The following is a 16,654-nucleotide window of genomic DNA, read 5'->3' as shown; positions in this document are numbered from 1 at the left end:
CTCATTGCTGTAGTACTCCATTGTGTATATAAACCACAATTTCTTTATCCATTCATCAGTTGATGGACATTTAGGCTCTTTCCATAATTTGGCTATTGTTGAGAGTGCTGCTATAAACATTGGGGTACAAGTGCCCCTGTGCATCAGCACTCCTGTATCCCTTGGGTAAATTCCTAGCAGTGCTATTGCTGGGTCATAGGGTAGATCTATTTTTAATTTTTTGAGGAACCTCCACACTGTTTTCCAGAGTGGCTGCACCAGTTTGCATTCCCACCAACAGTGCAAGAGGGTCCCGTTTCTCCACATCCTCGCCAGCATCTACAGTCTCCTGATTTGTTCATTTTAGCCACTCTGACTGGTGTGAGGTGGTATCTGAGTGTGGTTTTGATTTGTATTTCCCTGATGAGGAACAATGTTGACCATCTTTTCATGCTGAGGCAGCCTCTCCTTATGAGCCCTCAGGCATGGCCAACTTCAACCTACCACCTTATGGATGGGAAAACCAAGATCCAGACAGGTTAAGTGAATTGCCCCAAATTGCTCAGCTAAGATGCTGTCTCCAGTTCTACTTGCCCTCAGAATCCACACACTCTTCTTACTATACCAAAGAAGGCACAAGTAGGTGCTGAGTCCCAGGGAGACAAGTACCGTGGCGGGGAGGGGGAGGTGGACAAAAGAGCCAGAGCCAGGGCTAGAGCCAACCATATCTTTATTAGTCTCTGCAGCAGGGCCACTAGGGCCCATACCTACAAGGGAACTTTAGCAGGCTACTCTGGCTACTGGGTAGGAATGTTAGCACTTCTGTTAGGACAGGGTGGGAGAGGAAATTGTAAAGGAGCCAAATGGAGAGATTGCTGGGCCACTTACAGGGAGGCACACATGGGGCTTCCCACTGGATCAGGCCCTAGAGGTGAACACTGCCATCTCCCCCAGAGTGAAGGAAGAGACAAAGCCTAAGATGGTGACAGCCACAGTTATGGACAGAGGGCCAAGTTCCTGGGGACCAGGAATTCATTTCCTGATGGAAGCACCATCCTAGGGCTGGAGGTCCTGAACAGAGCTTATCTGCCCCCCAGCAAGGGGACCCCAGGTTCAACTCAATTGCTGCCCCAGGCACCCCTAACATGGGGAACAAGTGTTTTCTGAGCACTGAAGGAACAGGGGACCCTGGAAGCTGATAGTGGGAAGGATGGGGCTAACCTCAGAGAGTGTTTTGGATTTCAGTATGTGTCAGTATTAACAGGCAATATATTCATTATAGGCGCAATCATGAAACTTCCCTCCAAAAAGCTCACATCTCCCCTTTACCCAGCAAGCTCTTTAGCCTGGAGGGCCATCATGATCTTATCCCAGTCCCCACCCCAACCTAAATGAACTTTTAATTCCTTGGACATGTCCATGATAATCATTGCTCTGCACTCTTGCAACAACCCTACTCCTAGCCTACCTTCTGTTCTTTACCCTCATGTGCCAAAGGATTGATAACTCTGTCCTGTCAAGTGTTTGTTTACTTCTGTTTTTCCCAGCAACCATGGAGGTGCTGGAGGAAAAAACCTGACTCCTCGGTCTCCAGTACCTGGGAACTTTAAGTCACATGAGTCGTTTTCTGTGTCCTGGTGTATTGGAGGGAACCATGTCTATATGTGTCTATAACAAAAGTCTGGGGTGTCTGGCAATAGATACAAGGATTTTGAGCTATGTTTGTGCCTGGGATGATAGCTTCTAGCAACGCAAGGGGTGAGAGTGGGGGAGTGGGATATGGATGATCCAAGTCCAGGGGGACTAGTGGAGAAGGAGGAGCCGAAGTACAGCAGGACTTAAGTCGTGGAGGGTGGGGTCAAGGAGGAAAAGGGGTCTGTTGCTCTAGGCGCAGGGTCCACACTCCCAGTCCCAGGGCTCAGAACCAACAGGGAGACCACATGAGCGAGCCGAGCGCGGCACCTGTGGCGGCCCCCGCGAGCATGCCCATGGCCAGCGGAGCGCCTGCACTGTAGCAGGGATCCTCCCGCACTACTACGTGCGTCACGCCGGGTCCTGTGGAGAGAGAGCGGTGAGGGACGGGGACTTCAGAGTAGGGAGAAGAGAGATCTTCACTCCTCTCCTCCCACTAGACTCATGCCCAACCCAGGGTAAAGAGCTGAGCCCACTCTTCTGCACCTCAATCGGAGAAACTGAGGCCTTGATGCGGAAAGGACTTGTACTCCTTCTCCAGGGCTTACTGGCCTTGTATCTGCTGGGACCATGGGGCTAGAGTGGAACAGCGAGGAAACCCAGTATCTCTAAGAACCTCCAGGCCACACCAGAGGATGGGCGTTCCCAACCGCCAGCCCCTGGGGCTGAAGGAGGCGGCCGCTCCCGCGTTAGCCACCAGGGGTCGCCAGCAGCTCAGAAACGGGTATTGCTGGTCAGACAGCCTAGAGAAGTGAGGTCAGTTCTGGAGTGTGGAGGTACACTGGTTCAAGAGATATTCCGAGTTTCGGGATGGGGAGGGCCCAGTGGTGGGTACCGCCTGGAAAAATCCGTGGTCCCCACAAGAGTGGTTTCTGTCCCAGCTGCAGGGGCCTGGGGCTGGATCTGGGCAGGGGGCGGGCCAGGCTGGAGACTTACCTGCATAGGGCGGTCCGTAGTAGCTGCGTACGTATGTGGCTTCATGAGCATTGGGAGTTACCACCTCATAGTAGTCCTGGTACGGGCTGTAGACACGCACCTGGGGAGCCCCACTGGGTTACTGCCCAGAAACTCCCTGGCCCAGGTTTGGGCCCCTACCCGCCACACCCTGCTTAGGTTCTTCTGGGCCTACAAAACCACTTATTCAAGGTTAGAAATGGATCCCCAGGAACCAGCAAGCTCCTGGAGAAAGACCCTGCCTGCCCACATGGTCCATGGTCCTTGTCCTCTAAAACTGTAGCCCCTACATCCAGATCCCATTTTCTCACCCTACCCTCCTACCTATCACTCCCCTGGTCAAAAATCCTCCACAGTGGGGCACCTTGGTGGCACAGTTGTTTAAGTGTGGGACCCTTGATTTCCATACAGGTCATGATCTCATAATTTGTGAGCTTGAGCCCCGAGCCCGAGTCAGGATCTGTGCTGTCAGCCTGGGATTCTCTCTCTCTCTGTCTCTCTCTCTCTCTCTCTCTCTCTGTCTCTGCCCCTCCCCTGCTCATGTGCTCTCTCCACATAAACATTAAAAATATATAGATTTTTAAATTCCCCATGGCTCCCAACTTCCCTATGTAATCTAATATTTGCTAGCTGCTCTCCAATGGTCCCATTTGGAGAAAGCCAATGGATTTTTCTACTCTCCTAGTCACTGGGTAGGGCATCTGGCCAGCCCCCAGGCCCAGAAGTAAAAGCAGGCTGGGGAGGAAGGAAAAGAAAGGAGGGGATGGGTGGAAAGTAACTAAAGTATTATCAAGCATCCACCATGTACCAGGTTCTGAGGGAGGTGTTCATATGTATTACTTCCTCTAATCCTTACTGCAGGCATTATTATCTCCACATTACCACAGAACTGGGGGTGGGAGGCTCAGAGAAGAATGGTCATTTTTCTCTCTCTGAGGGAGGAAAGCAGTCTCCCATTAGAATCAACCCCTCAAAGCCTAACTCAGAAATCATCCACTCCAGGAAGCCCTTTTGGTTTCAGAAAGAATTCTTTCTTCCTAAGTTCTCTATGGACTATCTTTCCTCCTGGACTTTCCTGCCTGTACCCCAAATGTGAGCTACTTATAGACATGGACTCTGATTAATTTCTGTTACATACGGGATCTAGTGAATAGCAAGAACCAATAAATATACGCTGAATTAAATAGAAACTCCTAATCCATGCCCCTCATTTTACCCATGAGGGAGTAGATCATGAGGGAGAGAGGGAGCAAGATCCCCTAGTCTCCTGGCTCCTTCTTCTTAGCCCCCTTCTACTCTATATCTCTCTCAAACTAGGTGTCGCCCCTGAATGGTCCAACTCCTCTTAAAAGTCAGGTGTCTTAAACTCCACCTATCTCGAAGGGATTTCATCACCTTTCTATCTCCTGAACCTGCTCTTCCACAAATGCTTTTCTCTAAATGCCACTACCATGTACTCAAACCAAGGCATCAGGTTGGCACTCTCATCTTCACACGCTTGTCTTCCATATCACACCAGCCACCAAGTCTCATGATTTTATCTTCTAACTATGCTCTTCTGTCCATCCTTTTGGCCAGTGCCAAGAGAATAATAAGCCATTGATTTGGCAACTTGGAAGTTGTGGATGACCTTGAAAAAACATTTTTCAGAGGAGTGGTTGGGGGGGAGAATCCAGACTATGGAGAGTTGAAGAATGGTTGAGAAATAAGGGATGGAATCAACATGTCATGACATCCCTTTCAAGAAATTTGGTTGTAAAGAGGGTTTCTCTAAATACATACCTGTGATTTCAAATCTCCATGCCATTTCTTTTTTTTTTTTTTTTAATGTTTATTTATTTTTGAGAGAGGGAGGCAGAGCACAAGCAGGGGAGGGGCAGAGAAAGAGGGAGACAGAATCCAGAGCAGGCTCCAGGCTCTGAGCTGTCAGCACAGAACCTGACACGGGGCTTGAACTCACAAACCACGAGATCAAAACCTGAGCCAAAGCCTGGCCCTGAACCTCCTGAGCCACCCAGGCACCCCTCCATGCCATTTCTCTTTGATGAGGATGCCTTTCTTCCCTTTTTTCATTCAATTACCTAACTTATCTTTCAGACTGAACCCAAGTATTACTTTCCCTGAACCTCCCTGTTCTGTTGGGAGAACAGACTTAGCCCTTAGACTCTCCTTATCACAGCACCAGTCACTCTGCAGTGTCATTGTTTGTATCCCTTTGAGTGTGTGTCTCTCCCATCAGACTTGAGACCCACAAGGGGGTCTAATTAGGCCTCATTGGAACATGATAGCTGCCTAATGTACTGAATTTATCTCAAGTGAGACAAATATAGAGCCAGACTGAACTAAGGTCACCCAGCTCTAAGTCCAGCCTCAATTTAGGGACAATGACCAGTTCCAGGGTAACACAGTAGGCTCAAACAATGCTCAGTCTCAAGTGACTTCCCTCACTGTGCTCTTCCCCTAAAAGTGATCCAATAGAGCTTTCTGGTGGTGGGTAGCCAGGATCTAAGCTCCATGCCTGGAAGGGTCTAGAGAGATCCAAGCACTCAGATCCCCATTTTTATTTGTAGAGACTTTAGGATCTAGAGCCTGTATCTGCACGGCAGCTGCACAGTGAGCCTGTGGCCTCATCTGGCCTCAGAGAGAATGGAAAACACCAACTCATGCCCCTTGGCGGCACCTGTTTCTACCCTCTAGGTCTGGGAGGCCCAGAGGTAAACTCATATGGGTCACCTGGCAACGAGGCAGGTTTTCCTCCAGGGACCTTAGGGACAGAACCTAAGGGCTTGATCCTGATCCTCTCCCTTTCTGCAAGCCCAGCCCCTTTTGCAAGTGCAGGGTCAGCCAATCAGGAGGCCACATACAAATAAGTTCCCTTCCCTCAGAAAAGCTGTTGTTATAAGGTTTACAGCTTTTTAAACCCCATTTTTAGGCATCCCCACTTTAAACAAACTTACATCTTTGGGGTGCCTGGGCGGCTCAGTCGGTTAAGCGTCTGGCTTCGGCTCAGGTCATGATCCCACTGTTTGTGTGTTTGAACCCCGCATCTGGGTCTGTGCTGACAGCTCAGAGCCTGGAGTCTGCTTTGGATTCTGTGTCTCCCTCTCCTTCTGCCCCTCCCCCGCTTGTGTTTACTCTCTCTCTCTCTCTCTCTCTCTCTCTCTCTCAAATAAACATTTAAAAAAAAAATCTTTAAACAAACTTGCATCCTCATTTGGGTAGGGGGGATGTCTCAGAATGCTGGGATGGGAATCCTAGTCCTGCCACTGAAGAATCAAGTGTCCCGGTCAAGTTATGTAGCCTCTCAGAGCTTCAGTTTTTACATCTGTTAATAGGGATAGTCTTTCCTACAATGTCTTTCCTACAATGCCCACTCCCAAGGCACAGTGAGAATCCAACTGAGCCACGTCTATGCACCTGGACCTAGGTAGACCTAGCCTTCTGGGTTCAGTGGTTCTGCACATCAGAATTACCTGAATAACTTTTTTAAACCACAGATTTCCAAGGCCCTACTCCAGACCTACAAAATTAGAGCATCCAGAGGTAGGATATGAACGTTTAGATTTTTTTTTTTTTTTTAAGTCCTGAAGTGATTCTAACTCACAGCCACATCAAACACCACTGTACTAGAAAAGGAGTTCACAGTTGACTATAAGACCACCAGCACTCGAAGATAGGCCCCCACTGTACCCACCCCATGCCCTGCTGAGCACTGGGGACAGAGATAGGATTCATCCCCCAATCGTGCTTTCCAGAAATTCTGGGGTAGGAGGAAGGGAGACAGATGTGGACTAAATTATGATATGTGACAGTGATGCCATTAACAGAGGTTTTTCACTCCTCCTTCCTCCCTTTAGTCATTCACTCATTTGCTCATTCGGTGAACACTGCCTCAGGCCCACCTGTGCCCCAGCTCCATGCACCGGGAAGAAGGAGGGTCAAAACAGACTGTCCCTATCACTGAGTACTCATTGAGCACCTGCTGTATACTCAGCACTGAGCCAGGCTCCATAGAGGCAGAGCTGATCAGACCCAGTCTTCGCCTTGGAGGAAGTCCCAGGTCTCATGGGAGAATAGAGACCGAAATAAAGGGACTTGAAAGAGGCCTAATAAGATGATACTAAGCATTAGTGCAGCAGGCTGTGAAGGGAGTGACAATACCTGGAAGTCTGGGAAGTCCTCCCTGAGGAGGTGGTAGCCTTTGAAGTGGCTCTTAGAGGCTAAGCATCAGTTTGTCAGAGGAATAAGGAAACTAAGAGTCTTCACGGCAGAGAACAGCATCTGCAAAGCCTGGGAAGAGGCAAGAGGTCTGGTGCAGCTGGGAAGCTGGAGGAGCAGCTACAGCACAGGGGATGAGGGGATGTGGTAGGTGAGATTGGCTCAGGCTGGATCCTGAGAGAATGGGACATGAGATCCTTGAGATCTCAGGCTGGATCCTTGAGAATGGGACTGTGGTTGGTGTTCTGTGAGTGATAGGTAGCCATGTAATGTTTGTGAGCAGAGAAGGGATGTGACTGGGCCCAGTTTTGGAGGCACATCTTTGTGGCCAGAATGGAGGCAGGGAGGGCTGAGCCAGCACTTACCCAGATCCGCCTCTCAACCTTACAGGGGCTCCACGAGCGGGTCACACACCTGACCTTGGGGCAAACCCGGCGGCTCCTGGGAGGGACGGTGGCTCCGGTTGGGGCCTGCTCAAGCCACAGAAACCCAAGAAGGGGGAGGGAGGGAGGTGTCAGTGGTCCTCTACATCTGGAGAAACTCAGTTTTTAACAGGCCCAACCTGAGCCCTCTGCCAGCTGGGCAGTGGAAAGAGTGGTCCTCTTCCTCCTCAGCCCATGGTAATGGAGGGAGGCTCAGAGGGGGACACTTTGCCAAAGTTACCCAGGAGAGTATCAGTAGTGTCCCTCCATAATTAGCCCACCTTCACCGGTTTTAGGCTGCTGAGGCTCTCAGTCTCCAGAAAGAACAGAACAACTCTGATCCGCCCTCCCACCTACCTGTCCTCCCCTTCACTGGCCTCCCAGCCTTGTCCTTGGCTGTGACCCTGGCCCTATATTCCCTGGAAGAGCCTCTGTCCAGAGTGGGGTATAAATCTGCAGGACATGGAGGGACAAAGCGCAGGTCACTCCTACATAGGCACAGAACAGAGAGAAGTCACGGACACAGGCGTGAACACTCAGAGACAAGCAGACACTGGTACAAAGACTGAGGCACAAACACATTCCACTCAACCAAGCCCTGGGATCAGACAGGTGTGTGTGACGGTGGACAGTGGGAGGGGGAGTAGAGGGTCAGAGCAGAGACTGGTAAGCAGAGCAGCAGGAAGGTGCACAGGCAGAGGAGGAACAAGGCAGCTTCATAGAGTCACAGAGTGCAGAACAGAACGGTCAGCCCTCACCTCCTTCTGCCTCTTTTGGGTGGGACTCCTTTGCTCTGCATATGGGGAATTTGGAGCTCAGAGCCAGGTTAGCCAACAGGGGTGTCTCCGCCTTGTAGACCACTGCTCCAGCCTCCTCACTTCCAGCTTTTTCTAATCCAGTTTCCACCGAGAAGCCTGAATCTGCTCCCCAAAGTCTGGCCAAGTCCCCCCTTCTTAATGCCCTTTGTCATTCCCCACAATGCTCCTCAGAGGTCATTTCCCCCATTTCTTTCCCTCCATGTATTATCGTCCAGCCAGGACAGACTCCTGGCACTTACACACACATACACACACATGCACATCTCACCCCTCACCTCTGCTCATGCAGTTCTTTCTACCAGTAATGCCCTTCCCTCCAAATCTCACTGACCTAGGCTCCAATACAGGCTCTTCTGCTGACTTAAGACTATGAGGCTTTGGACAAGTCACTTCCTCTCTGAACCTCACCTTCCCTATCTGTAAAATGGAACTAAAAGTACAGCCCTACCGGAGCTGTTGGAAGATTAAATGATATAACTGATGGCAGGTACTGAGCACAATGCTCAGACCTCAGCAGGTGCATGTCTAAGAAGGGTTCTAAATGCAATCCAGTCTTCTCTGCTACTTTCCAGCAGAGTCTCTCTAGGTGAGATTGGGCTCCACTGCACCACACATAGAAGGAGCAAGCACACAATGTGGAGTCAGGCAGATGGGGTCAAGGCCAAGCTGGGCTATCATTGAGCTGGGGGCCTAGGGCAGCTCCTCAAACCCACACCTCCATCAATCACTAGGCTCTGTTGACTCTACCTCCTAAATATGTCTTATCCTCATTAGCAAGGCCTTAGACCAGACCTCCAGCCAGTCAGTAGGACTCTGTCCCAGCCTTCTAACTGGTCTCCTGGCATCCACTCTTACCCTCTACAGGCCATTCCCTACCTACCAGCCAGACTATATTTTTAAAACACAAATCTGGTCTGATCTGTTCATATCATCCCACTGCTTAAAAGCTTTCAATGACTTCCTGGTGTTCTTAGCAGAAACCAACATCTTAACACATCCCATAGTGCCTGGCCCTGCCAACCCTCCTTCTCCCTTGCTCTCCCTAACTAAGCTCCAGCTGCCCCAGCCTTCATTCTGTTCTTAAACTTACTGAAGTCTTACCCTTTCTCAGGGCCTTTGCACATGCAGTTCCTCTGCCTGGAAAGCTGTTCCCTTTACCCCACCCCACCCCTTCTACACAGTCAATTTCTGTTTATCCTTCAGGGTCTCACCTTTAGCCTTGTCTGAACTCCCATCTGGACCAGGCCACCAAGGTGGTCACACATTGAATGCACGGTGCACATCTCTGTCAAAGCAGTTACCACCGTTGCAACAGAATCATTAACTGTGTGATTAGTTGCTTCCTCACACCCGGCTGCCCACTAGATTGAATCCAGGAGAACAGGGCCAACATCTCTTTACTTAGTTCACCTCTGATCCCTGCCCTTTGTCAGAGTGCCTGAATATAGTAGGAACTCAGTAAATACTTGTTGTGTGGATGAATGAAGCTCAATCTTATTCTTTGCAGAGAGGTAATAATAATCCAAGCCTCACAGGACTGTTGTCAGGAGTAGGTGGAACTACACCTGTGTCACACCTAGCACATAATAGTTGCTCAATAAAAGATAGTTTCTTTGCCCCAGCTTACATGCCACCCCCTACAGTCTCTCTCTCTCCTCCAAGCACCAGTTGTCTGTCTCCTGTCCTTTTACACTTGGACTCACAGTCTCTGAGTCCACACAAGCCTATTCACCCACATATATGGGAATTGAGAATTCCTGGCAGATGGAGACCGAGTCTGAGTCACCCATGATTCCATGGCAGGAAGGGGTGGGGAGGGGAAAAGGAGGGAATGGGGGGCTCACCGGGGTAGAATTCGCCTCCAGTAACGCCGTCTTCCACGCTCTGCAAAGCAAACCCATCAGACCTTGAGGAGGGAGTTTGGGAGATTGGGCCCCTAGCTGTTAAGACTTTCGTCCTCAACACAGCCTCAGCCCCAGTCTCCTGTAAAGGGGGGAGGTCCCCTTGACCCCCTTGGGTAGACAAAACCCCTCTCCCACCCCAGTCACACAGACAGAGCCCTCATTTGAGCTGGAGGCTCCTAATTCATTCTTAGTCCACAGTCTTCCCCTCTTCCAGCTTCCCCGTCTAGACACAAGACAGCTGGGCTTGGGTGGTCTCTTCGGGGCCTTCGGATTCTGGCATGCTTGGGCTGGTTCTCTAGCTGCAGCTCACCTCCACACCCCAAACCTACACACACACAGTTCCCCAACGCTCTGACCCCAGAGCCCTGTGAGGGCCGAGTGGACACAGGACAATCAGGCCTTTGTTGGTTGCCATGGCACCTGGCTAGGGTGGACAAGGCGGCTCTGTGCTTTGTCGGGCCAGAGCTCAGCTTCCCCCACTCCCACACGCCCCATCTCTTTCACTCTCCTACAATGCAAAGGCCTACTGACTCCACGGCCCGAGGGTAGGAAGGGAAAGAATGTGAGTAAGCAGACACACCCGGCCTCACAGTGTGGATCTGCATCGGACACTGGCATGTCTCTGCAACACAGTGGGCTGCCTCTGTGAGGCGGGGCAGGGTCTCCACCTCAGATCAAAGGCCACCCACTAAGGCATCTCCTCAGGAGGCAGTGGGAAGGGAGGTCCTTTACGGATGCCACAGGGCTGTCTGTTCCATATCACCCCCAAGTGAGCACTCATCTCAGAGCCTGCTAAATACACGACCCTGTATGATCAAGGACCACACACCTGAGGCCGGTGTGCCCAGTCCTCCCTCCATAGTCCCGGGTTCCATCACAGGGTGATGTGAGGACTTTTCTGGGTACCACACCAATCACCACGAGCCATTCAAATCCACTCTGCCCAACCTCTTCCCTGTTGACTGATCTTTGTCCCCTCTTCCTACACTTTGGGAATCAGAAGGCCCAGTGAGGAGGAGGCATCTGGTTACGTTCCCCAAGATCTCTCCCTATCCTCTCCTGAGAGGACTTACACGGCATCGTCCTTGGTCTCTGCACACAGATACAGGCGGGAGCCCTCCCGGAGGTTCACAATCAGCAGGCCGTCTCGGCTCCGGCCCTCTGGAGGCTGCACATCTAGAGACAGACACACACATATGGGGTTTCCACAGGGCACAGGCCCCAGTAAACCAGAAACAAGAATAGGGACAGACTTCTGGGTCCTGTTTATTGGCCATTGCCAACCTCCTCTGATCTCACACACTTTCTCTGGGATTCTGCTTTACTCTTCAGAGCCTTTCAACCTTTCCACGTTGCCTATTGCCATAGTTAGACATCTATCAGTTACCCTGTTATGACTGGGGCCTGAGCCCTGGTTGAGGAGATTTGCTCTGTGACTCTGGGCCAGTCACTTAACCTCCCTGATCCTCCTTATCTCTTTTCATCTTTATCCAGTTTCTAGCACCCAGAGGGCAGGAACCTTGTCTGACTTGCCTCTGTGACCCCAGCATAGGACCCAGGCCCAGCACAGGGTAGGAACTCAATAAGGAACCGCTATCTTAATTCAAACCCACATGAGTTGGAGTTGAGAGACCCAGAAGCAATGTCTATGGAAGCCCTCTGAAGCTGGCAAGAGCCTCATGCAGATGTTATCAGACAGACACAATGGGAGGGCCATGGACATAGTCACAGTGCCAGAGGGAAAAGGGCTTCTCACCGTGGCACTCTTGGCCGATCTTTATGCTGCGGACATTGAACTGGATGAGCACACGATCCTCCTCGTCCTGTGCAGTCTCATCATGGTAGTAGCCCAGGGTCCCATCCAGCCACAAGGCAAACCAGTTTCGCTTCCAGCGGCGGAGGATGGAGCCTGTGCAATAGTTCACATTTGCTAGGCAGGCTGATTTCAGAGCCTGCTAGGGGGCAGAAGCACTGGACGGGCTCCCAGAATCCCCTCACCCACAGCCCCCAGTGTTATAACATGCCTTTCTTGTCTATCTACCCCCTGAAATGATGGCAGAGCCTCTTTCTGCCTTGCTCACCCAGTGCCTCCCATTGTGCCTAACACATAGCAGAGGCTCCATAAATGTGTTGAATGGTAAATGAATGACCAGATTTCTTCCTTGGGGGCTTCCAAGGCCAAGCCCCAAGTTTCAAGGGCAAAGGCCTCTTCCTACCCTGAGCCTCCATCTAATCCCTTATCTTGCACTTGTGTGACAGTTGTTTCTGTAGTGTCAGCCTCTTCTACCAGACTGGGGTGTCCACAGCTCCCCACCCTGGACTTGGCACCCAGCAGGACCTGGGTTCAGTGTTTGCTGAATTGAATGAACTGAGAATGGGTCATGGGGTGTTGGAGAACTCCTAACCCAGGAGAGCTCTTCTTCAGATCATGATTCTGGTCAGAGGTGGGTCTGGAAGCCTGAGCCCTACCTTTGGACATTTTACGACTGCAAATCTTAACAGAAAAGGCAAAGTCATAAAGAAGCTTCTTAAGGCTTTACAGATCCCAAAGCATAGAGGCGTTTTCATATTATTCTGAGCCTCGTTCCATGGCCAGCCCTGGGCTAGTGCTGTGGATATGCAGAGCATCAAACCCAGTCCATGCCCTCAAGGAGCTCACAGTCTGGGGTCAGTATGGAGTGGGGGAGTGGTAAGACCCATAGATGAAGGCAGTTACATTATAGGGGGATCCATGCTATAACAGAGGTATGCATAACGCACTGGGAACAGTGTAGGGAGCCTCTAACCCAGCTTGGTGCTACAGCAGAGGCGGAGTGGAGGTTAGAGGAAAAGTCAGAGAAGGCTTCTCCCAGAAGGGGACATTTTCCAAGCAGTCAGGAATAGGAAGGACACTCCAAGGAGAGGAAAGAGTATAAACAAAGGAGAAAGGGTGAAAAGGGTCTTGTTTCTTGGGAGAAGGGTTCACTGCGGCACACCTAACAAGCCACTTCCTTCACCCCTGTCCCTGGACAAGGTACACAATGGACAAGGATTTGGCCCAAGGTTACTTACTCTGTCTCCACAGCCAGCCGCCCCTCACCAGGGCCATTTCTTCAAAAGGACTTTCCAGGGTGGAGTCAGGCGGAACCTGTCAGGGGATTCACAGGACACACAAGCCTCATCAGCAGCTCCGGGGCAGCTCTCCAAAGAGAAGCCCTCAGCCCTGCTCTCCCTGGGGAAGCCACTGAGGAAACGTGGAAACGTTTAAGGGAGTGTTAGTAAACAAGGGCAAGCCTGCCGGTCTCCTTCTCCTTCTCGGTCTCCTTCTCCTTCTCGGCTCTAGAAAGATAATGGGAGCACTGTCCTCGTGGGGTCAGCAGGGCAGCCACCCGTTGTGTGGGGGTGGGGGTCAGGAGCCTGGATTCCAATCTCAGCTCCATAACCTTTGCCATGTCCCTTCTCTCTGGCTTCTGTTTCTAGATTTGTGTCTATGAGGCAAGTAGAGGCTGGAGTGGGGAACAGTTAACAATGTTGGAAACCCTGGGATTTTGAAATGCTGGCAGCGCAGAATATTAGAATCATGACAATGAATGAGGGACTTTCATGATAAAAAAAAAAAGCTTCCCTCCCATTTGAATCTCACCTGAGCCGTTTACAAAGTGTGTAAAATAATAGTTCAATAGCTTCTATTATTGACTGAGCATTATATGCTGGATATGCTTCTCAGTGCTTTTGTCTATTATCTCATTGAAACTTCACGAAAATCCTTGTTACTCCCAGAAAACAGTCCTGGAGAAGTTCAACCACTTACGCAGATCCCCTCGATTAGTAAACAGAGGAGCCAGCATTCACACCCAGCAGTCCCAGCTGCTAACCATTACAATAGTAGGAGCTTTTAAAACTCTCAATACCCAGGTCATACCCCATAACAATTAAATCAGAAGGTCTGGGGCTGGGACGCAAGCATTGATAGTTTTTAAAGATCCCAGGTGATTCTAATGTGCAGCCAAATTCTGAAACCACTGCGTGTACTATACCACGTCACCTTGTCCCCACTGTAACTCTGTTGGATGGGTAGAATCTTGACTCCTATTTTACAGATGGACAAACTGAGGGACAGCAAACGACTTGTCCGTGTATGTGATGGAGCTTGGACTGGAATCCAGGTTCCCTCTGTTCCTGAGGGCGACTTACTTGCGAATAGGTGGCTCTGCCCCTCCCCCACCTGCTTACACCTGTTGCTGCGTAGCAAGAGCTGGAACACCTGAGCTGGAAGGCCTGGCTTTGTCCCTACTTCTCCTGCCCCTCCCTCCCCTCTCCAAGCCCTACCCTGGTCAGACAAAGAGGGTCAGGTGCAAACTCCCTCTCCAGCCTCCCCTTGATGCACCCACCTGTCTACACCTGTGGCGGATGCTGCTGCCAAAACGGCTGCTACTTGATGCTTGCTGTTACCCAACCTGCTGCGCCTGCGCTTTGTGTGCCCCAGAGAGCCTGGGGCATTTCAACACCCGGGCTGCGCCCCGGGCCTGGCTGCCCCTGGGCCCCGCCCCCAGGTCCCGCCCCATCTCCTGGGAGGGGATGGGGCGGGGAGAGATGCGCGATCACGCGGCATTCTGGGACTTGTAGTCTGAAGCCCTAGAGCTGGATTGCACAAGGCCTGTCCTGGGTGGAAACCCTGTGTTGACCTGGAGCACAGGTGAGGAGATGCACCTGCAATTTTATTTTGCCAAGACATCTGTGCACTCATTTATCATGAATTACATTTCCTAAGAATCATTAACTCATTCTGTAGAAAAAAGTAAGGTAGTAAGTAAGTAAGCCAGGCTCCTAGTCTTGTCACGTTTTTTCAATACTCGGTTTGTGCCTGGCACTGTTCTGGATGCTAGTGGAGGGCACAAAGGAGCATCTGACAAGGCCTTCCCTCCTTCCTTCCCCAGCTTCCAGTCTGGTGGGGTAGACTAAATGGAAACACAAGTAGAGCACAGGGTATGATTTAACAATGGGAGAAAAGAGTCTGACTTTGCCCAGGAGGTTCAGGAAGGCCTCCCAAGGAGGCTAAAAAGGGTTCTTGAGGGATGAGTAGTTTCCCAGGGGGTAGACCTAAGAGAATCATATGAGCACTGATCAGAAAGTTCAAAAGATAGGGCAGCTGGGTGCCCCAGGCAGTTAAATATCTAACTTCAGCTCAGGTCATGATCTCACGGTTCATGGGTTCAAGCCTTGTGTCGGGTTCTCCTGACAGCTCAGAGCCTGGAGCCTGCTTTGGATTCTGTGTCTCCCTCTCTCTCTGCCCCTCCTCAGCTCGTTATCTGTCTCTCTCTGTCTCTCAAAAATGAATAAACATTAAAAAAAATTTTTTTAAAGGAAAGTTCAAAAGAATATGCAGTATTTCAGTGTGTTTGGAAAGTACAGTGCAGGGGTGGGGAGGGCATGGGGAGTGGAAAGGGATGAAGCTACAGGTTTTGCAAGGACATAACATGAAGCCTGGGATGACAGGCTCAAGACTTACTTGGGTATTATGACATAGTGACTGGAGCTTTGGGGGTGGGGGTTTCAAGATGGAGAGTTAGGTGGTTTGATTTGTGGGTAGAAAAGATCTCTCTAGGGCATAGTCAAAAATGATTGAAGGAGGCCCACTGGAGAAAGAATATTGTTTCTGTATCTACAACCTGGGCTCCTCTTCCAGGATCATTTCCTGAATAGCTTAACCCCACCAAACCCCAACTAAGAGCAGATCCAGGATGTCATTCAGAGAACAGGGATGTCAGGGCCTGAAGGGCTCTTGGTCCTAAACCCCATCTGAGAGGGGCACCCACCCTGCCCTGGACCCTTCTTCCTGTCCCAGAGACCTGTTCCTTACCGGGGCTGCAGGACTCATGGTTCCTGGGCGGCCAGGGCAGCATTTCCCAGAAGGTTCCTGCAGGGGGTCATTTTCCTGAGCGCCTTAAGAGATAAAGGGATCAGGAAGATGCTACCAAGTGAGAGCCGGAAGGGGGAGGTAAGAGGAGGCATACAGATCCTAGAGAAAAATCGTCCTCCCTCTCCAGTCACTCCCCAAACCTCCCGGACTGATCTCATCTGCTGACCTTCATTCAGTTCATTGGGTAACAAATCATCGGTAATTTGGTTGTGGTCTTGGCCTAGTATCTCTAAGATTCCCGAAGCAGGGGCGGGCCGGGCCTCCTCCCACGGTCGGGGCGTGGCTAAATCTGCTTTCTCCAGCCTGGCTGGACAGTGCCATCACCCCAGTCCTGGCTGCACAGCCTGGCTCTTTAAGCTTTCTCTCGCTTCTGAATTTCTGTAATCCTGACCTTGAGCCACCCCGGCGCTTCGCCCCTTCGTGCTGTGCGCGCCTTGCTGAAGGATTCGCCATGACCAATCCTATTAGCCGCTGAGCTCCTACGTCTCCGTGCATCCCCAGGAACCAGCTTTACCAAACCACAGTGCCTTTCTGACCCTGAAACGTCCCCCCCCCCCCCCGCCTTCTCCTAATTAAATATCCGCCTCACAGTGCAAGGAAGGAAGGGAGAGAGTAAGGGAGGGAATACAGACGGTAAGGAGGGGAAGGAAGAGAAGGAAGTGGAGGAAGAAAGGAAGGCAGGAAGAAGGAAGGAAGAGAGGGAAGGAAGGTAGAAAGGTGGTAGAGAAGGGAAGGAGAAGCAGAAAGGAAGGATGAACGGAAGGAAGG

At 50.9% G+C, this 16,654-nt stretch overlaps 1 protein-coding gene across 5 annotated transcripts; it reads right to left on the bottom strand.

Moving 5' to 3' along the window:
• Window positions 1-692: 692 nt before the first annotated feature.
• On the bottom strand, window positions 693-15,939 carry PLEKHB1 (pleckstrin homology domain containing B1). 5 transcript variants are annotated; one of them, XM_040489282.1, is made up of 8 exons: window positions 15,827-15,939; window positions 13,039-13,114; window positions 11,744-11,896; window positions 11,061-11,163; window positions 9,928-9,967; window positions 7,209-7,313; window positions 2,608-2,707; window positions 693-2,034 (listed from the first exon to the last, which is right to left on the bottom strand). In XM_040489282.1, exons 1-8 carry the CDS (start codon window positions 15,842-15,844, stop codon window positions 1,898-1,900), a joined length of 732 nt encoding a protein of 243 aa, XP_040345216.1. In that variant the 5' UTR covers window positions 15,845-15,939; the 3' UTR covers window positions 693-1,897. The 5 variants fall into 5 exon arrangements, with proteins under 5 accessions (XP_040345216.1, XP_040345217.1, XP_040345214.1 ...); XM_040489283.1 differs by lacking the exon at window positions 15,827-15,939 and adding an exon at window positions 14,358-14,506; XM_040489280.1 differs by lacking the exon at window positions 15,827-15,939 and adding an exon at window positions 13,251-13,271.
• Window positions 15,940-16,654: the final 715 nt, after the last annotated feature.

This window comes from Herpailurus yagouaroundi, unplaced genomic scaffold (assembly GCF_014898765.1).
Source record: "Herpailurus yagouaroundi ecotype Mexico unplaced genomic scaffold, PumYag 180, whole genome shotgun sequence".
NCBI lineage: Eukaryota > Metazoa > Chordata > Mammalia > Carnivora > Felidae > Herpailurus > Herpailurus yagouaroundi.
Note: the sequence above shows the minus strand (reverse complement) of the source record. Positions and strands in the feature narration are given on the sequence as shown.

What these genes read in the sequence shown, in the direction of transcription:
- PLEKHB1 (XM_040489282.1), bottom strand. An exon ending in CGGCTGGCTGTGGAGACAGA is followed by an intron (nt 11,897 to 13,038) that starts GTAAGTAACCTT and finishes ACTATTGCACAG; the next exon opens with GCTCCATCCTCCGCCGCTGG. An exon ending in GATCGGCCAAGAGTGCCACG is followed by an intron (nt 11,164 to 11,743) that starts GTGAGAAGCCCT and finishes GTCTGTCTCTAG; the next exon opens with ATGTGCAGCCTCCAGAGGGC.